Here is a 21,545-nt window from a genome sequence, read left to right as displayed (position 1 = left end):
TTCTTTCTCAAGTGTGGACCGTTAGGATGTTTAGAATGTGGGGTGTTAAGGAAGCATGGTGCTATCCCATAACTTCAAAGGCTCTCACAGTACCCAACCTAACCCCCAGACACTCTGTGTCTCCACGTGCTGCTATACCTGAGCAAGCGCATGCCTGCCGTAGCTCCCAGGTAAACGGGGGTCTCCTGGTGCTGGGACTTTGGAACCACTTGAGTGGCTCTTATCATGCATGCAGTCAGATAAATGTCTATTTCACTTAATTTTTGAGCATATCTTGAGATTCCAGGACCTAAGGAGAGATGTAGAAGCAGATGACAATTGTTTTTAAAAGTACAGGACACACCTGGACAATATTAGAGCAAAATACTGGTGTTTTCTGAGAAAAATCAAAGAAGACAATTTCTTAATGTGATATAGATTAGGTTGCTATACTTAGAGGGTAACTCTCTGAACCTGGCCTTGGTAGGATCTATTTTCAGACCTCAGGCTGGGTCTGTCCACTGTTCAATAATTTTGCCGCTGGATGGCGCAATTTTCACATTTAATTGCATAACGTCCCTAATACGGTCTCACATTTTAAGGGGGATAACTAGAATTTAAATAAAAAATTGAATTAAAAAAATTAAATGGGGATCTTATAGATAGTTACCCTATATATGTGCTTTTTCATGTTTCTTCTACAAAACTGTAACTAACACCACTAATTCCTAGAAGACCTAAAAGGAGAAATAAGAAATTTAGAACAAAAATTAAAATAAGCACCAGGCACACTGAAGTGATAGTAACTGCTGCTAACTAGCTATGTGATCATGGCCAGTTCCCTGAAATTTCTGAAGCGGAGTTTCTTCCTTTGTTAGAATAAACAGGTATAGAATCCGTGTCTCCTTAGCAATCTTTCCACTCTGAAAATACCGTTTTCCCCAGTACAACTGTTTTTCTAGTTCCAGAGCAAAACTGACTGTTGCTAAGAAGAGGATTAGAGCTAAGATTCCTTAAGTTTTTTTGAAGTTATGGTTAACAATCTCAGCTCACTTTAAAATGAACACCTACACTTTAGTGAAGATGTGCATTAAAGATAATTGTCCAGATATGTGATCCATATCTTTCACAGGTTTTTAAAAAGCCGGTTTGTTTAACAGTAATGAAAAGATCAGCTCTAAGTTATCAGGTAACTGTTTTGATTCAAAAATTCTGGCCTTCAAGAACTGGTGGCCTTCCACTCACCTTTCATCTAAATATCTGATTAGAGAACTCTCTTTTGAGAGGGGAAAAGTCCTGCACTTCTTTGGCCAGACATACCTGGGATGAGTCTCAGAAAAAAAGATAGCTGCTAAATTTAAAAAATACCAACATTTTTTTAAAAAGGGAAAACAGTGAATTAAATAGAAGCCAATGATATGAGGGATTTGGGCTTTAAGAAATGCTCAGTGTACTGTCTCAGAACTGATGGGACCAATGTCTGCGGATATCAGGCTACTGGGTAAAATGACTTGCTCTCTTGGAAACATCTCCTCTCTACTGCTTTCTTGGCAAACTTTGAAAATTGGGGGACCTCACAGGCCATCAAAGTAAAAGTCAATCTTCTGGGAGCTAGGTTACCTGTCTGACTAAAAATAAATAGTGGGATGCTGCCGCAACAGGCCCAGGGAGATAAGCGGGTCAGAGAGAGGGTGGTGCAGTGCGGTAACATTTGCAGGTGGCTGTGTTGAGTGGAGGGAGTGGAAAGGGCTGAACTGACATTAACCTGTTCTGTGGCCTTAGAAGAAAACAAACTAGGGGGGAAAAAATCAATCTGTAATGCGGCGATTCAGAGTAGAAGGAAGCCTGGAGTGCAGTAAAGAGACCTAGACTCTTGCCCTGGGTCTGTTGCTGCTTGTAAGTCACTAGTCTCCCAGGTTTTTTTCCTTCTCTGAAAACAAGATTTAAATGATCCACAAGGTCCTTTTCCCAGCCCTAGGAATCTATGCTTTGGCCTCCCCTGCCCATACGAAAGCTAAAGGCTTTTGAAAATTTCTTCTAAGCTGTAGCTTAAAGGACAAAGACTAAGAGCAACAATTCTTTGGACCAACAGCTTCAACATCACCTGGGAACCTGTCAGAAATGCAAATTCTGGGGCCTGTCCCGGACCTACTGCATCAGAAATTCTGGGGGTGGGGCCCAGCATCTGTGTTTTAACAAACCCTCCAGGTGGCTCTGCTGCAGATTCAAATTTGAGAACCACTGGAGAAGTCACGGTTTCAAAGTTGGGCAGATCTCCATTTGAACCCTAGTTCCATCACTTACTAGCTCAAGCAACCTTAACGAGTGGCATCACCTCCCTCTACATCAGTGCCCTCATTTTTGAAAAATGGGAATAGTAAGACATATCTCCCAGGGAGACTGTGAAGATGAAATCATGTATTTTCAGTACTTGGTGCATGGCCCACAGATGTGTGCTGTTGACAGAAGCCACTATGACTCGACGACTTTTACATTTGTTTCTTCTTCAAGGGCTCCCTCATTCAGGACTGATTTCAATATTTGTACAGTGACAATAAAATAACAGCAGCAGCTGCTCCACTATGTTCTTCACTGAACTTCCTTTTTCTCATGTGTTCCCCCGCCTGCCATCCATGTTCTCACATACGTTCCTCTCATGCCCCACTGTCTCCCTCCCCTTTTCCTCCACCTTACCTCTCAGCTTGCACTCTGTTATCTGACGCACCACCCCCGTGTCATTCTCCTTTTCTGCTGGCCACTTATAGATGTACAAACTTGTGTGAGAAGAGCCTGCGTCGAGCACAATCCCGTACTGAGGGTAAAACAACAAATCGAGAACTTATCAGGATTATATTATGTTTCTCCATACTCAGCTTGCAACAGAAAGGAAACAAAGACAAGAGTGTTCAAAAACATGAGGAGATGTATTTTAATTCAAGAGGAACATGTGGAGAGGGGAGGGGTTGCCTGGTGTCACCCTGATCACAAAAACTACCAGGACACCAAATCCCTCTAGAATAGTGGCTCTTAGTGCCGGTGGCACATTAGAAATAGCCAGGCCTTACCCACGGTGGGGCCTGAGCCTCATTATTGATTAGAAGCTTCTCAGGTTATTCTGAGGGGCAGCCAGGAATCAGAACCAGATGCTAAAGCAGCTGAGACAACATGGAGGGAATAGAAAGCCATGAATCCAGTAGTTCCCACACTGGAATCGTCAGAATCACCTGGAGAGCCCCCAAAGCTAGAGATACCTGTGTTCTGCCAGATATGGGATTTAATTGGTCTGGTGTGTGGCCTGGGCTTTAGAAGAGAGACATGGAAAATACTAAGCATGCTTGCTTTTTCATTATGAATGTAACTAATCATTGTATTGAATAAATTTTAAAAGATATGTATTTTCATGTTCACGGCTCTTATGACTGAGGGGGGATGAAAGGAAGAAAAAAGGAAAAAAGAAGGTGGGAAGAAAGAGGGGGAAAGACAGTATGAGAAAGAACTCATTGGTCAGAGGGGAAAGGGCAAAGAACCAATTCCTCACAACACATTTCACGAGAACATTAAATGTACCAGGCAGGTGTTGCACAAAGCTTTTCATGAGAATTATCTGACTTAACCCTCAGAGCAGTGCTGTAGGGTAGGTACTCTGTTCATTCCTGCTATATAGGTGAGAAATTAAAGTACAAAGAGGTTAAGTAGTTTACTCAAGATACACAGCTAATAGGTGACAGAGCCTGGATTTGGATCAGAGTCAGACCCAAGACCTTATGCTCCATATACCAAGGGCAGAACAACCGTTTTTAAAGACTTTTAATGAAGGATAACTACAGCAAAGTGCATCTCAGTGAATTTTTGCATATGTGCACGTCCATATACACCACACCACCAAGATCAAGATCAAGATTCAGAACGTTTTCTACTGCCCCTCTCAGTCAGTTCCTCCTGAGGGTAACCATTGTCTTGATTTCTATCACCACGGCTGAGTTTTGCCTATCTTTGAGCTGCACAAAGGGACTCACACAGTGCGCCTCCTTTATGTCTAGCTTCTTTTGCTCTACCCTATCTCTTAGATGCCTCCAGACTGTGTGCAGCCATAGTTCATCCCTTTTCGTTGCTGTAGAATATTTCCTATTTTATTATATGTACTGTATTTTTATCCATTCTACTGTTGATGGACATTTGAGTTGCTTCCAGTTTGGGACTATTGGGAATACAGTCACCAGGAACATCCTTGCACATGTCATTCTGTGGATATAAGCTCTCATTTATTTTGGGTATTTACCTAGGAGTAGACTGCCAAATGCCCCTCTTGATCATTTGATGTTCATCTTTGGTTACATCCCTAAGTTTAAACAGGAAAAATGCCATGGTTGAGTAACAGTGTCTGCCATGGGCTTGTGAGGAGAGCATGACGGTACCTGTACTTTAATTTATCATCCCTCTACTAGAGAGAAACATGGAGGAAAGTAAACGGGGAAGCAGAAGGAAGAGAAAAAGGAGGCATGTCTAAAATGTGAGCCAACCACTCTTCACCACACTTCACTGCTGTGGACCTCAAAGTGCCATCTGCCTCTTGATAATACTTAACTCAGCAGTTGTTTGATATATATCCTTCCATACTGTCTTACTACCTGGTAAGAACCTAAGAACTTCCAGGGAGAAAAGAAGACAATGAGGATTAAGAGACCTCCCTGGACCACTGGCAATAGCTGAAAGCTGAGTCTGCTGAGGTGGCAAGCTTTATTCTGTTTCTCCAGATTAGGAGAGTATCAGTGTGCAGCAGAGGGCAGATCCTTGGCCTTCCGTAACCTCATGTCCTCGGCCTAGTTAGGCACAGCAGGACTCCCTATGGCAATGAGCATTATGACCTTAAAAAGAAAAAGGCCTGTATACTTGGCAAGAAAGCAAGCTGGACAGACTTCTCTGCAAACAGGCTTGCAGTGAGAGGAAACCAGGAACTGACTTAGGTAGTGACTATCGCAGGCCCATTGAGGAATGCCTGGGGTCCGGGGCCGTTGGAACCATGGGCAGCCTCCTGGGATGGAGAGAGAGGCTCAGGGGTTACACAGCAGAAAATTCTGTTGTTCCCTAGCAGGGTCCGTGAATTCTTCCTGCCAGAAAATGTTCCAACCACAGCGCCCTATGATAAAATCTGAGACAGCAGCAGCAAGCAGCCTTTATCTGGGATCAGGACATTCTAGTCTGTCTTTGTTGACATGAAAGCCACTCTTCCCTCAGAGCAAAGGAATCAGCCTTGCTTCTACCAGCCTGTTTCTCGAAGGCCTTACACAGTGAGGTGGTTGCAAAATGAAAGTTTCACTCCATTTGGTTTGGCAAGTGTTTGAGGGGGAGGCAGTGTATACTGTAACCCAGGAACTGAGGGCACTCCACCTTGTGTATACAGCAGGCTGGAATGCTAACCTGCCCAAATGTGCCATATATTTTTTCTCTTCAGAAATGGTTTGCAGTTTGAGAGACAGATAAAAGCTTGATTGTATAAAAATTCTGTTTGAGCATTTTGGAAGTTTGCCTTCCATTGTTACAAAACTGTCAGCATATTTACTCATTTTCATAGCTGGCCCATCATAGAGCTAGCTATAAGTTCATTCCATGTGATCTTCTTATTTGAGAGCTGAGAGATTGTGTCCGGTATAGTTCAAGGATCTAACTAAAAGTACAGATGGTGAAAGCCTTCAAAGACCCATCTAGAGCCCAGGTAGCCACCATCTTTTGTTCCTTTTCACCATACCAGCATTTTCCAATCATGTTCCAGAGAACACTAAGCCTGCAAGGATCTAGGCAAATAAGCCTTCCCAGGAGCTTGGGGGATGCTGAGTGCACTCACTCTCTCTCTCGCTCGCTCTCTCTCCCCTGGGCTCACAAACCCATTAGGTAAGTGAATGCTTCAGAGAGTCTGGCAGTGGAGAAACTTGCCTTTGTTTGAGCCAGCATTCCCCAGACTCCATGACAACAGAATTCTGTTTAAAATAAAAATCTCTACCCAACAGAAATGCTTTGACCAATGCTGTGCTTTGCACCATGCTATCACTCCTATCCAGTGTTTCTCTGTAGCTCATATTTAAAACACTTCTAAAAGCCCCTGTGAGTACATGGTTCACATTAAAGAAAAAATCAAAAGATGTGTGGTGATGAAGAGATAAGACATTCCCCTAATATTATTTCAATATTACTTTCTATTTTACGACTACTAAAAGTTTACTAAATAGCATCTATAAAATGAAGGGAAAAGATCCTACCAACTAGACATCACTGTTATTTTGATTTATCTCCTTCCAGTCTTTCCTAAATAAATTTTTATATGGCTGCAATCTTACTGTGTATATACATCTTTATCCTAAGCTAGTTTTTGATCATGCACATGATTTTAGCAATCATAACTGATCTTCATAAGCTATGGTTGAGTGAACAGAAGCAGTGTTCCAGGAAAGGGAACAATAAAAATGACCTTGCTTTGTTCATGGAGACACCAATGTAGGGCCTTTGGTGTAGACCTGGAGATGTGGGTGACCACAGACCCTGAGCTCACAGAGACTGGAGGCCATGGGAAGGTGGGCCAAGACTCTCCTTAAGATGGAAGTAATTCTAGGGGTGCCTGGGTGGCTCAGTCATTAAGCATCTGCCTTCGGCTCAGGTCATGATCTCAGGGTCCTGGGATCAAGCCCCGCATCGGGCTCCCTGCTCAGCGGGAAGCCTGCTTTTCCCTCTCCCACTCCCCTTGCTTGTGTTCCCTCTCTTGCAGTCTCTCTCTCTCTCTGTCAAATAAATAAAATAAAATAAAAATCTAAGATGGAAGTAATTCCACCTGTACAAATGTCATAGGTCCAGGCATCTGAGTAAATCTCTCTAGATGTGGAAAGAAATAGAAAACTTGAGCATCATATGATCTACTTCTATTCCTGGCTCTGCAGAAGTGGGATGTTCAACCCTGTGAGTCTTCTCATTCAGAAAACACCTCCCCTGACACTGGCCAGCTCTCAGTTCCCTATAAGCCGCATAGCTTCTGTTCCAGAGCCTTAAACCAGAATGCCCTTCACCTGAGATCCCAGTCTTCTATGACCTTTTCAGATTTGACTCTACCCTCCTAATCCATGGCTCAGAGTGGCAAAAATACTCCAAAGACAGCACTTACCATGATGCATAACTACATGTCTATGTGGCTATTTGATTAATATTTGTCTTCCCCATAAGGATGTGAGCTACATTATTAGGGCAGGTTTGTTTTGCTTACCATGGTATATCCAGCATCCACCACAGGATATCCTACCACATGTTAGGCATGAAGAAGAAATTCAACAGACAATTGTTGAATCAAATGAATGAATGAGGGGGTTAGAATTGCATGATTCCTGAACTCCTTCCAGTCCAAAAGAACTTAATACTCACAGTCTAATATAAAGTAGTACCATCGGGGTTGCGTTCCACCATCACCACTACCACCACCCAAACAAACCCCCAGAAGCCAGGGAACACAGGCAACAGTAAGAAAATTAACTTCTCTCGGTCACTTCAGACATATTGGTTCTTCAGAATCTTTCTTAAAAGTCCCTGTAGCTTTGGGATGCCTAGGTGGCTCAGTCAGTTAAGTGTCTGCCTTCGGCTCAGGTCATGATCCCAGGGTCCTGGGATCGGGTCCCGCATCGGGCTCCCTGCTCGGCAGGGAGCCTGCTTCTCCCTCTGCCTCTGCCTCTCTCTCTCTCTGTCTCTCATGAATAAATAAATAAAATCTTTAAAAAAAAAATTAAAAAGTCCCTGTAGCTTTAACTGTACTTTTAGCAACGTCACCAGTTTGTCTCAGTGAGTCCTTCTGAATAAACAAAGCTAATCCTTTCGAATTTGACTCCAGTACTCTATAAACAAATCAGGTCTCCATTAGCTACAGCAATGCTGGCAGGGCCTATAAACAGAGATCATTTTCTGCCTTTTTTTCTTTAATTGGAATTACTAGACCTTAAATACAAACCACAGTTTTATTGCTATTGGTTTGTTAATTGTGGTGAAATACACCAAACATAAATTTACCATTTCAAGTGTACAGTTCAGTGGCATTAAGTACATTCACACTTTGTGCAACCATCACCACCATCCAGCTCCAGGTTTTTTGGGTTTTTTTTTAAGGTTTATTTATTTCAGAGAGAGAGAGAGCACAAGCAGGAGGAGCAGAGGGAGAGAGAGAGAGAATCTCAAGTAGGCTCCGCCCTGAGAGCACAGCCCGACGTGGGACTCAATCCCGCAAACGTGAGATCATGACCTGAGCCAAAACCAAGAGTCAGCCACTTAACCAAATGTGCCACCTAGGCACCTCTCCAGGTATTGTTTTTTAAACAAAACAATATTAAAATCCAGTGAAGTAAAAATAATATAGATATTTTCCAGGAGTATTTGACGTTGAAAATTGGAGCACGTTCTTCCAAATTCTCCATAAAAAGATACAATCACAAATGCTTAACGAAGAATAGCACTTTAGTTCCTTGTGAAAAAGCAGATGTATGGAGACAGGTCACTACCCTTTAGCTGCAGCTGGAAATCCTGAGAGCACCAACTCGGGGACCTTAACACGTTAGCAGAAAAGAGCCTTCCCTAGAATTCATCTCCCTCAAAGCAGTGTGGACAGCTGGTCTCCACTGAGGGCTTCTGATGTGCTGTATACTCTGATAAGGGAGTCACTAGTATCATTCCATGTAATCCTCACAACCACTTCCATCTGTGATATGAGGAAGCTGAGGGATAGAGAGAGAGACTTACTTGCCCAAGTCTCATAATAGAAAGTAGCAGATCTGGGATTGAAATCAAAATCATCTGGTCCCTGAGCTAACAGGCATTCCACAGAAGTGGCAGCTGTTAATGAAGGCATGTAGTTTGGTATTGGGTCAGTCTGGTGCCTTCGAGAGAACCTTGTGGGGATCTGTGTGTGCCAGAATGTGGAATGTTTGTGCTAAAAGGAGTATCTGACAACTCGCTAAATGCCAGTGTTCACTAATGAGCAGGAAATTAAGGAAGTGATGAACTGAACAGATCTGAAAGCTATCTCCCCACCTGGGTTCATCAGGACAAAGGCAGTTTCCCAGGGGACACTAAGGTATAGCTAAATGACTCTTCAGTTCGTTAACGCTTTTTTTTTTTTTAAAGTGTTCATTGCATATCTATAGGACAGTGGTTCCCAGACTTCAATGGCACGAGAATGTCCCAGAATGCCTGTTCAATGTGTAGATTCTCAGACCCTACAACCTGGAGGTTCAAACTGATTAGGGTCTGGGGGTGAGAATAGGGAACCCTGGTCTCCAGGGGATTTGGAGGCAGGGTCCTGCCTTCCACATTGACAAATTCTGTCATCAGGCTGGTCCTTCACATGCTTTTCACATCCAAGGAGGAGGCAGTTTTACCTGTTCAAAATGTTACTCTATTCACTGAGTCAGCAAACTTCCATGAGGCAACCAGCCAAGTCAGATTGCTGGTTGTAATTTAATATTTATTTTGTGATTATTTGATTAATGATTATCTCTTCCACTAGACCTTAAGTTCCATGAAGGTAAGGACTTTGCCAGTTTTGCTCATTGCTATATACCTAGGGCCAAAAATAAGAGTAGGCGGTCAATGACTATTTGTTAAGTGAGTAAATTGAGTGAATGAATAATAAAATGCATACAAAGAGAAATGAAACCCAGGCCCTATCCTCAATACCTTTAACCATCTCAGTAGCTGGGCAAGTAAACAACACATCAGTACAATAAGAAGTTCTTGGTTTTGCTAGATATGGCCTGGGCATGAGGCCACCACCACCCCAGCAAGGCTGAACCCAAACCGGATCAGGCAGGAAGATGACAGGACTGGATCATCAGGATGGGAGGACTGACCCGGGCTGGGTTAGACAAGGGTGAGTTCGATGGGAAGAAGGGGGAATAAAATGGCAACTTGTGACCAGGCAGACAGGCTGCAAAGATGGTAACATATGAGCTATCAATCACTGAGTGTCCACAGTGGACCAGGACACCTGCTCATCACTTCACATTTGCATTTATTAATCCTACTTAATTCTTGTAGTAATCTATGAGATATTGAGCCTTGAGCAAGAGAACCTCAAAGGCCCTCATTTTGCTTATCTACATAAGATGAGGATAATTTTTCATTCCTCACAGCATTCCTGGAAAGAAAAAATATAAATGATTTATAAACGGCAAGCACTATATTTGAATGCTAGAATTCCTCAGGACTTGATCCTTGCCCTCTTGTTGCTTTTAACCCTCTTCCTCTAATCTCATCCACGTCTAGGGCTTCAATACATCAAGGCATCAGAGACATATCTTTAATCTAGACCTGTACTGTCCAATAAGGCAGCCACGAGCCACATGTGGCTATTGAGCACTTGAAATGTTAATGGCAGTTGACCCTTGAAGAACACAGGTTTGAATTGTGCAGGCCCGTTTATACATGGATTCTTTTTGATAAATGCAGTAGAGTCCTATAAATGTATTTTCTCTTACGATTTTCTTAACATTTTCTTTTCTGTAGCTCACTTTATTGTAAGAATACAGTATAGAATACATACAACATACAAAGAATGTGAGAATCAATGGCTTATGTTATTGTAAGGCTCCTGGTCAATAGTAGGCAATTAAGTTTTGAGGGAGTCAAAAGTTATACATGGATTTTTGACTGTGTGTTGGGGGTGGCTCTCCTAACCCTCATGTTGTTCAAGAGCCAACTGTAGTCTGAACTGAGATGTGATTTAAGTTAAAAAATCACACTGGAATTTGAGGATAGCATAAAAAAATAATGGAAAATATTTCATTAATAATTCTTTATCTTGATGAAATATTGAAATAATATTTTGGACATAATGAATTGCATTAAATATGTTATTAAAATTAATTTCAGGGGCACCTGGGTAGCTCAGTCATTAAGCGTCTGCCTTCGGCTCAGGTCATGATCCCAGGGTCCTGGGATCGAGCCCCACATCAGGCTCGCTGCTCAGCGAGGAGCCTGCTTCTCCCTCTCCCACTCCCCCTGCTTGTGTTCCCTCTCTCTCTCTCTTTCAAAATAAGTAAATAAAATCTTTTTAAAAAATAAAAAATAAAATTAATTTAATCTCTTTACTTTTTAAAAATGTGGCTCCTGGAAAAATTTAAATGTGGCTTGCATTATATTTCTAAGGAGCACTGTGGGTCTGTACCTCTTCTATGAGGTCCAGATCTGATTATCCAACTGCTTGTTTGACATTTCTCCTTGAATAGCCAATACCTCAAAAACAAAAAAATTTTCTTCAAAAATTTAACTCCAAACTTTCTCCTCCTTCCAAACCACTGTAATAGCCTACTCTCCTATATCTGCTCTTATCACCCCACCCTCTACTTCATTGCAGCCAGAGTGATCTTTTCAAAACACAAGTCTGATCAAGTTACTGTCTTCTCATTGCTCTTAGGATTAAAATTAAAATCCTCAACCTGACTTGCAAGACTCTGACTGAACCACCTCCCTCACCATCTTTATCTGTGAGATTCTTGGACTTGCTTTCTTTTTGCCTGGAATACTCTCTATCATTCTCTATCTCGGCTAACTTCCAATCATAGTTCAAATTTTACTGTAAATGTCATTTCTTTCAGGGAAGACTCCCTAGCTCCCAAAACTTTTACTTGGTGGCACCCATCACAACTATAATTAATAATTTGTATCATCTATTAAATGTGTTTAATAGTAAGCTCAATCATATCTATATTGGCTTCCCAATTCTGTAGCGAAAATACAGTACCTAATACAGATACTTAACACATAATTGTTGACACATGAATTTGTGAACAAATGAAGAGCTGCTGAATGAGGTATGGTCATGAAGAGATGATATGTTTTTATTTACCTTAATTCCAGTATTGTTGCATACAACGTTATATTAGTTTCAGGTGTACAACATAGTGATTCCACAATTCTATATATTACTCAGTTTTCATCATGGTAAGTATACTGCACTTATTTCACCCATCCCCCCACCCACTTGCCCTCTGGTAACCATCAATTTGTTCTCTATAGTTGAATCTGTTTTTAGGTTTGTCTCTTTTTTTGCTTGTTTTGTTTCTTAAATTCCACATATGAGTAAAAACATATGGTATTTGTCTTTCTCTGACTTATTTCACTTAGCATTATATTCTCTAGCTCTATCCATGTTGTTGCAAATGGCAAGATTTCATTCTTCTTTATGGCTGAATAATATTCCATTGTATATATGTACCACATCTTCTTTATCCATTCATCTATCAATGGATGCTTGGGTTGCATCCACAATTTGGTTATTGTAAATACTGCTGCAGTTAACACAGGGGTGCATATATCTTTTCAAATTAATGTTTTTGTATTCTTTGGGTAAATACCCAGGAGTAGAATTACTGGATCATATGGTAGTTCTATTTTTAACTTTTTGAGGAAGCTCCATACTATTTTCCACAGTGGCCACGCCAGTTTGCATTCCCACCAACAGTGCACAACAGTTCCCTTTTTTCCACATCCTCACCAACACTTACTGTTTCTTGTGGTTTTGATTCTAGCCATTCTGACAGGTGTGAGGTAATATCTCACTGTGGTTTTTATTTGCATTTCCCTGATGATGAGTGATGTTGAGCATCTTGTTTGTCTGCTGGCCATTTGTATGTCTTCTTTGGAGAAACGTCTGTTCATGTCTTTTGTCCATTTTTTATTTGGATTATTTGTTGTTTTGTGTTGTGCTGCATAAGTTCTTTATATATTTTGAATACTAACCCTTTATTGGCTATGTCATTTGAAAATATCATCTCCCACTCAGTAGGTTGTCTTTTAGTTTTGTTGATCATTTCCTTTGCTGTGCAGAAGCTAATGGATTATTTTTGCTTTTGTTTCCCTTGCCTCAGGAGACATATCTAGAAAAATGTTGCTACACCTGACAACAAAGAAATTACTGCATGCTCTTCTAGGATTTTTATGGTTTCAGGTCTCACATTTAGCTCCTTAATCCATTTTGAGTTTATTTTTGTGTATGGTATAAGAAAGTAGTCCAATTTCATTCTTTTGCATGTAGCTGTCCAGTTGTCCCAACACCATTTGTTGAAGAGACTATCTTTTTTCCATTGCACATTCTTGCCACCTTTGTCAAAGATTAACTGACCATATAATTGTGTTCTGTTGATCTGTGCATTTATTTTTGTGCCAGTACAACAGTGTTTATAGTAGTATAGCTTTGTAGTATATCTTGAAATCTAGGATTGTGGTATCTCCAGTTTTGTTTTTCTTTTTCAAGACTGCTTTGGCTATTCAGGGTCTTTTTGGATCCATATACATTTTAGGATTGTTTGTTCTAGTTCTGTGAAAAATACTCTTGGTATTTTGATAGGGATAGCATTAAATCCATAGATTGCTTTGGGTAGTATGAACATCTCCCAATCCATGAGCATGGAATATCTTTCATTTGTTTATGTCAATTTCAATTTCTTTCATCAGTGTTTTATAGTTTTCAGAGTACAAGTCTTTTACCTCCTTGAAAGTTGAAAGAAAGTTTATTCCTAGGCATTTTATTCTTTTTGGTACAATTGTAAATGCGATTGTTTTCTTTCTTTTTTTTTAATTTTAAGATTTTATTTCTTTATTTGAAAGAGAGAGACCAAGCGAGAGAGGGAGAGAGAGAGAGCACCAGTGGGGGTGGGGGGAGCAGAGAGAGAGAAGGAGAAGCAGACTGCCTGCTGAGCAGGGAGCCTGACACGGGGTTCAATCCCAGGACCTCAGGATCATGACCTGAGTTGAAGGCAGATGCTTAACTAACTGAGCCACCCTGGCACCCCATGGGATTGTTTTCTTACATTCTTTTTCTGTTATTTCATTATAGATGTGTAGTGTATAGATATGCAATGGATTTCTATATATTGATTTTTTTATCCTCTGACCTTACTAAATTCATTTATCAGTTTTGGTAGTTTTTTTGGTGGAGTCTTTAGGGTTTTCTATATATAGTACGATATCATCTGCAAATAGTGAAAATGTTCCTTCTTCCTTACCAATTTGGATGTCTTTTATTTCTATTTCTTGTCTGATTGCTGTGGCCGGGACTTCTAGCACTATGTTGAATAGAAGTGGTAAGAGTGGGCATTTTTGTCTTTTTCTGATCTTAAAGGAAAAGTTTTCAGTTTTCACCATTATGATGTTAGCTGTGGGTTTTTTTTAATATATGGCCTTTGTTATGTTGAGGTATATTTCCTCTAAACCTACTTTGTTGAGAGTTTTTATCATGAATGACTTTTGTACTTTGTCAAATGCTTTTTCTGCATCTATTGAGATGATCATATGATTTCTATCCTTTCTCTTATTAATGTGATGTATCATGTTGATTGATTTGCAAATATTGAACCACCCTGCGTCTCAAGAATAAATCCCACTTGATTGTGGCGAATAATTTTTCTAATGTATTGTTGGATTTGGTTTGCTAATATTTTGTTGAGGATTTTTGCATCTATATTCATCAGAGTTATTGGCCTGTAGTTCTCTTTTTTTCTTTATCTGGTTTTGGTGTCAGGGTAATGTTGGCCTCATAGAATGAAATTGGAAGTTTTCCTTCCTCTTCTATTTTTTGGGATAGCTTAAGAAGACTAGGTATTAGCTCTTCTTTAAATGTTTGGTAGAATTCACCAAGGAAGCAGTCAGGTCCTGGATTTTTGTTTGTTGGTAGTTTTTTTTATTACTGATTCAATTTCATTGCTGATAATAGGTCTACTCAATGTTTCTATTTCTTCCTGATTCAGATTTGGGAGGTTATATGTCTCTAGGAATTTATCCATGTCTTCTAGGTTGTCCAGTTTGTTGGCATATAATTTTTCATAATAGTCTCTTATAATCCTTTGTATTTCTGTGGTATTAGTTGTTATTTCTCCTCTTTCATTTCTAATTTTGTTTATTTGAGTCACCTCTCTCTCTCTCTCTTTTTTTTTTTTTTTTGATGAGTCTGGCCACAGGTTTACCAATTTGGTTTATCTTTTCAAAGAACCAGCTCCTGGTTTCATTGATCTGTTCTATTGTCTATTTAGGTTTCTACTTCATTTATTTCTGCTCTAATCTTTCTTATTTCCTTCCTTCTAGTGGTTTTGGGTTTTGTTTGTTCTTCTTCTTCTAGGTCCTTTAGGTATAAGGTTAGGTTGTTTAAGATTTTTCTTGCTTCTTGAGGTAGGCCTGCATTGCTGTGAACTTCCCTCTTGGAACAGCTTTGCTGCATCCCAAAGATTTTGGACCATTATGTTTTCATTTGCATTTGTCTACATGTATTTTTTTATTTCCTCTTTGATTTCTTGGTTGACCTGTGCATTGTTTAGTAGCATGTTATTTAATCTCCATGCTCTTAACAGATTTTTGTTTGTGGTTGATTTCTAGTTTCACAGTGTTGTAGTCAGAAAAGATGCATGGTATGATTTCAATCTTTTTGAATTTGTTGAGACTTGTTTTGTGGCCAATATGTGATCTATTCTGGAGAATGTTCCATGTGCACTTGAAAAGAATATGTATTCTACTGTTTTAGGATGGAATATTGTGAATATATCTGTTAGATTATTCTGGTACAATGTATCATTCAAAGTGACTGTTTCCTTGTTGATTTTCGGTTTGGAAGATCTATCCATTGACGTAAGTGGAGTGTTAAAATCCCCTACTATTATTATGTTACTATTGATTACTCCCTTTATGTTTGTTATTAGCTGCTTTATGTATTTGGGTGCTCCCATATTGCGTGCATATTTACAATTGTTGTATCTTCTTGTTGGATTGTTCCCTTTATGATTACATGGCGTCCTTCTTTGTCTCTTGTTACAGTCTTTATTCTAAAGTCCATTTTGTACAATATAAGTATTGCTACCCCAGCTTTCTTTTCACTTCAATTTGTATGATAAATGCTTTTCCATCCCCTCACTTTTTTTTTTAAGATTTTATTTATTTATTTGAGAGAGAGAGAGAGAATGAGAGATAGAAAGCACGAGAGGGAAGAGGGTCAGAGGGAGAAGCAGACTCCCTGCCGAGCAGGAAGCCCGATGCGGGACTCGATCCCGGGACTCCAGGATCATGACCTGAGCTGAAGGCAGTCGCTTAACCAACTGAGCCACCCAGGCGCCCTCCATCCCCTCACTTTTAATCTGCATATGTCTTTAGGTCTGAAATGAGTTTCTTGTGAGCAGCATATAGATGGGTCTTGATTTTTTATCCATTCTGTCACCCTATGTCTTTTGGTTGTAGCATTTTGTCCATTTATATTCAATCTGATTATTGATAGATATGTACATATTGCCATTTTGTTACTTGCTTTATGGTTGTTTTTGTAGTTCTCCTTTTCTTCTCTTGCTGCTTTCTCTCATGGTTTCCTGGCTTTCTTTAGTGATATACTTGGATTCCTTTCTCTTTATTTTTGCATATCTATTACTGGTTTTTGATTTGTGGTTAGCATTACCTTTATATATAACATCTTATGCATATAGCAGTCTATGTTAAATTGATGGGTTGCTTAAGTTTGAATCCATTCTTTATTCCTTTCCCCCCCATGTTTTAAGTATATGGTGTCACACTTTACATCCTTTTACTTTGTGAATCCCTTGACTGATTTTTATAGATATACTTATTTTAACTGTCTTTGTGCTTCCTATTTTTCTTACTCCTGCTTATGGTCTTTCCTTTCCACTCAAGAGTCCCCTTTAACATTTCTGGTAGTGGTCATGAATTCCTTTAACTTTTGTTTGTCTGGGAAACTATCTCTTCTTCTATTTTGAATGACAGCCTTGCTGGATAGAGTATTCTTGGCTGCAGGTTTTTTTCCTTCAGCACTTTGAATGTACCATGCCACTCCCTTTTGGCCTGCAAAGTTTTTGCTAAAAAATTAGCTACAGCCTTATGGGATTTCCCTTATAAGTAATTATTTTCTCTTGCTGCTTTTAAAATTCTCTTTATCACTACTTTTTGCCATTTTAATTACTATATATCTTGGTGTGGACCTCCTTGGGTTGATTTTTGTTGAGGGCTCTCTGTGCCTCCTGGATCTGGATTTCTGTTTCCTTCTCCTGATTCAGGAAGTTTTCAGCTATTATTTCTTCAAATAAATTTTTTGCCCCTCTTTCTCTCTCTTCTTCTGGGATCCCTATAATGTGAATGTTTTTATGCTTGATGGTGTCACTGAATTCCCTGGTTTTATTTTTTTATTATTTCTTTCTTTGCTCCTGTTCAGCTTGATTGCTTTCCATTACTCTGTCCTCCAGTCACTGATCCATTATTCTTCTTCTTCCAGTCTACTATTTATTCCATCTAGTGTAGGTTTAATTTGAGTTATTGAGTACTTCATCTCTGATTGGTTTGTTTTTGTTTTCCTTTTTTTTTCCCCAAAGATTTTATTTATTGAAAGAGAGAGAGAGAACGGGGGAAGGGCAGAGGGAGAAGGAGAGAGAGAATCCCAAGCAGATTCTCAGCTGAGCACAGAGCCCGACACAGGGCTTGATCCCACAACCCTGAGATCACAACCTGAATCAAAACCAAGAGCTGGTTGCTCAACCAACTGAGCCACCCAGGTGACCCTCTTTTTTGTTTTCTCTGTTAAGAGTGTCACTCTTTTCTCAAGTCCAGTGAGTATCTTTATGACCATTACTTCAAATTCTCTACAAGCATATTACTTATCTCCATTTGTTAGCTCTCTTGCTGTGATTTTGTCCTGTCCTTTCATTTGGGATCTATTCCTCTGTCTCCTCATTTTGTCTAACTCTCTGCACCTGTTTCTCTGTGTTAAGAAAGACAGCTATGTCTCATGTACTTGACAGTAATGGCCTTATGAAGAAGAGGTCCCGTAGTGTCCTGCCATACAGTGTCCCCGGTTCACCTGGCGCTTCAGGGTTATCTCCTATGTGTGATGCATGTGTCCTGCTGTTATGGCTTAGCCGCTTTTGCCTTCAGTCCAGTTGTTTGCAATGGCTCTCTTTGCCTGTTGTGGGCAGAGTTTGGGCTGTGTGTTGTTAGTGGGCCAGTATAGGGCCACTTTCAGCTTGAGTTGAGTTAGACCAGGAGTTTGCCAGAGATGCAGTAACACCAAACTGTAGGGCACTTTCCTTGTGTTGTCTTCTGAGAGGCTTTCACAGGTGGGCAGGACCTGCAGTCAGACCAGACATCTGCTGCCAGCCCACTGCTGGGGCTGCAGTCAGATTGGTGTGTGTGGTTATCTTCCACTCTCCCCAGGACAGGAGTCACTTTGGAGTGGTGCTGGCCTATCAGGGCTGCTTGTACACTGCCAGGCTTGTGGCACCACTTTGGATGGGCTTTGGCCAACGGCATACTGGAGGGGGCAGGTACACAGGAGAATGCAGGGATGGGGGGGTGGGGCACACAGTGTTAGCAAGGTTTGTTTAGGTCTGTTGTGAAAGGTGACCTGTAGCCACCAGAACCGAGGTTGGCTGGATTGGAGGGGGTGGATCCCAAGAAGCACTTGGGGGCAGGGTGGGTGGTATTAGTAAGGTCTGTTGTGATAGGAGACCTGGAGTGAGGCCTGGCTGGAGCCAGCATGTCCACAGGAGAACACAAAGGCGGGGCATGCTGTTAGCAAGTTAGGTAGTATTGGAGAAGTGCTGGTTCACAGGTGTTCGTGTGTTTATGCTGGAGGGTGGGGGAAGGAAATGGCATCCACCAGCTCCTTTGTTTTTAGAGAAGTCTCCCAATGATCCCTGCCCCTCCAAGCACATGCTGAGATTAGTAAACAAATCTCCTTCCCGCACACCCCAGATACTTTTCAAACTGCTGCTTCTATGCTGTATCTCCACAGGGCTGTTTGTTTAAGGGTGCTATCTCTTTAAGGGTGGGGACTCAGTTTCCTCTCACCCTCCTGGCTCTTCCAGAACTGAGCCCACTAATTTTCAAATTTCCAGGCATTAATCCCTGCTGACTATAAGAACTTGGGAAATTAGGCCCCTCTGGTTTCATGTAGGATCCCTGTGTGCGTGGGGTGCTTGGTGTGACAGTCTGGTCCTCTCCCCTTTCCATGCCTGTATTGATCCTCCTTCCTACAGACAGGTCCATTTAGCTTCCAAATATGTCTCCACCCTCCCTACCCTCTTTGATATGGCCTCTTCTCTGCATTTAGCTGTGAAGAGTCTGTTCTGTCAGTCTTCAGATCGTTTTCTGGGTTATTTACATGGATGTGGGTGTTATCTTGTTCCATGGGATGAGGTGAGCTTAGGATCCTCCTACTCCACCATCTTCCCTGGAAGTTCGATGTTATGTTTTTAAAACAAATGTACCAGGTACAAATATTGAAATAAGTATTATCCTTAAATCATAATTTTTGAAAGAAAATCAATTTATTCCAACAAACTACTCAAAGCACTTTAGTAGCTCATGATATCTGGGATGATCCTGGTATTAGTTTATAAACCACACAAGAAAAAGTCTCATTTCCTGTTCCTTATTTTAGATTTTATAATGTTTTATCATATACCTTATTCCTCAAACTTGGTTTTAAATGATTTCAGAGATATTATCAAAGAGTATGCTCTAAAGCAGCAATGTCCAATTGAACTTCCTTCAGCAGTGGAAATGTTCTGTGTCTGCATTGTCAAGTTTAGTATCCACCAGCTGCATGAGGCTATTGAGTGCTTGGAATGTGGCTAGTGCAATTAAGGAACAAAGTTATTTTATTTTATTTTATTTTATTTTGTTTTATTTTATTTTATTTTAATTAAGTTGAAATAGCTACATATGGTTAGTGACTATTAAATTGGGCAGCATACACAGCTTAAAGCCATCACCAAAGACAAGTTCCTAAAATATTTTTGCCCTCAATATATGCCAGCAATCTTATTAAAATTAGTGTATGACCTTAATAAATCACTAGTTTGCATATATAAAATGATCTTTGTGTAAAATAAACCAGTGATATTGCTATGAAGATTCATTTCAGATGCCACTGTCTACTCTTCAAATACTCATACCTCTTATTTAAAGACCTGTTCCATTTTGTGGGGCCAGCACAACACAGAATCACAACAGAGTCAATGATGACCACTGTGAAGGCAGGAAGGTCACCCATGACCAGAAGTATTCATGGGGCACACAGAGCTCAAGTCTGTCATGGATTTTGCCTCCTAGGCAGTGCCACTCTCCAATGATGCAATAATGAACATGTAAAAAGGTCAAATAAAGGCAATCATGACTTTAGCAGCTGGTAAACAAAGAGCAGAACCAAGATGTCACGAGGCTTCAACTGTGAGTGAAGTTTTGCCAAGAGAGCCAACATCACTCAACATTAAAAGGCAAGAGACCATTGACAATGAGACAATATCAGCCTTCTGAGCTGACAAAGGGGTTGCTGTGCACGGCAACACTGAGTTGAGTTCATGTCGCAAAGGAATGCCAATGTAACTCCAGGCCTCCGCTATATAGCAACTGATTTGGGTGGGTGGCAAAAGTTTTAGAAGCCTGGCATATGCATCCATCTTTCCAATCTCACAGTTTAGTATCTTCAAATACAAGAAAATAAACTTCTGCCTATGTATTTCAGAGCCTCCATGGTCAAGTTAACTTCTGGATATGGCATCGTCTGTGTGTACATATGTGCCAATATGTACAACATTCGCATATTGGCATATTCTGGGCCCTTTTAGATTTATTTACTTATACATTTATTTAATTTCAATGAAAGTTTAAAATGGTGTACTTACAACATAAATCTAAATTTTCCACATCCTTTTTAATTAACATATTAAAATAATGATATTACAAGCTACTTGTAAGATATTCATGTCTTTGAAATTTTACTTTGATGAATTTGAAAGGAAGCAGAAATCACAGCAGAGTTAACGATCCTAATTATTTTTAATGATATTAACTATCTCTTCAAATGTGGAAATTTCCAAGAAATCTGTCCACCCATGAATTCATTCCAAATCACTATATTTGATACATGTATGTGCTCTGTTTTTTTTTCCATGGATTTTGCTGCTTTCTTTAATATATTTTTTTAAGATTTTATTTATTTATTTGACAGAGAGAGAGAGAGACACAGCAAGAGAGGGAGCACAAGCAGGGGGAGTGGGAAGCAGGGCAAGTGGGAAGCAGGGGAAGCAGGCTTCCCGCTGAGCAGGGAGCCCAATGCGGGACTGGGTCCCAGGACCCAGGCATCATGACCTAAGCCAAAGGTAGACGCTTAACGACTGAGCCACCCAGGCGCCCCACTTTCTTTAATATTTTGAAGATGAGGAACAAGTCTTCTCCACAATCTTTGACTTTCAAAGAGCTTTATACAATGTTCTCTAATAAATTTTATTATTTTCGTGATAGTAATAATGATTAAGAAGATCAAAGAGTGCAGTGTTGTGACACATCCACGGTGAAACAATGAATAAGAAGAAGAGATAGTACTAGATCACAGAATACCAGCACAAAATATCACCACATGATATCAGTACATATCTGGATGTAGTGAATAAAGTATTTGTTTCTGTTAAAGTATTAACAATAATTATTGCTGAACAAGCATAAAGACAATTATCTTCCTACCACTAATTGATTCAAGACATTTCCTCTTCCAGAATGAGCAT

General features: G+C 40.3%; 1 protein-coding gene across 9 annotated transcripts in view; it reads right to left on the bottom strand.

Annotated features, from left to right (window-relative positions):
• ENTPD1 (ectonucleoside triphosphate diphosphohydrolase 1) overlaps positions 1 to 21,545 on the bottom strand; it is a 133,415-nt gene that overhangs the window by 27,656 nt on the left and 84,214 nt on the right. For 8 of the 9 annotated variants that reach the window (XR_003519965.2, XR_003519966.2, XR_003519967.2 and 5 more), the window contains 2 exons: positions 2,674 to 2,791; positions 139 to 289 (listed from right to left, as the gene is read on the bottom strand). The exons of the other annotated variant lie outside the window; for it this stretch is intronic. Coding sequence is in view for 5 of the 8 variants with exons in the window: in XM_027594527.2 (XP_027450328.1) it covers positions 139 to 289; positions 2,674 to 2,791 (269 nt within the window). In the remaining 3 variants the exon portion in view is untranslated. The remainder of the gene's footprint in view (positions 1 to 138; positions 290 to 2,673; positions 2,792 to 21,545) is intronic. 9 annotated transcript variants of the gene reach the window in all.

The sequence above is a fragment of the Zalophus californianus genome, chromosome 15, assembly GCF_009762305.2.
Source record: "Zalophus californianus isolate mZalCal1 chromosome 15, mZalCal1.pri.v2, whole genome shotgun sequence".
Classification (NCBI taxonomy): domain Eukaryota; kingdom Metazoa; phylum Chordata; class Mammalia; order Carnivora; family Otariidae; genus Zalophus; species Zalophus californianus.
This window is presented reverse-complemented; position numbering and strand designations above follow the sequence as displayed.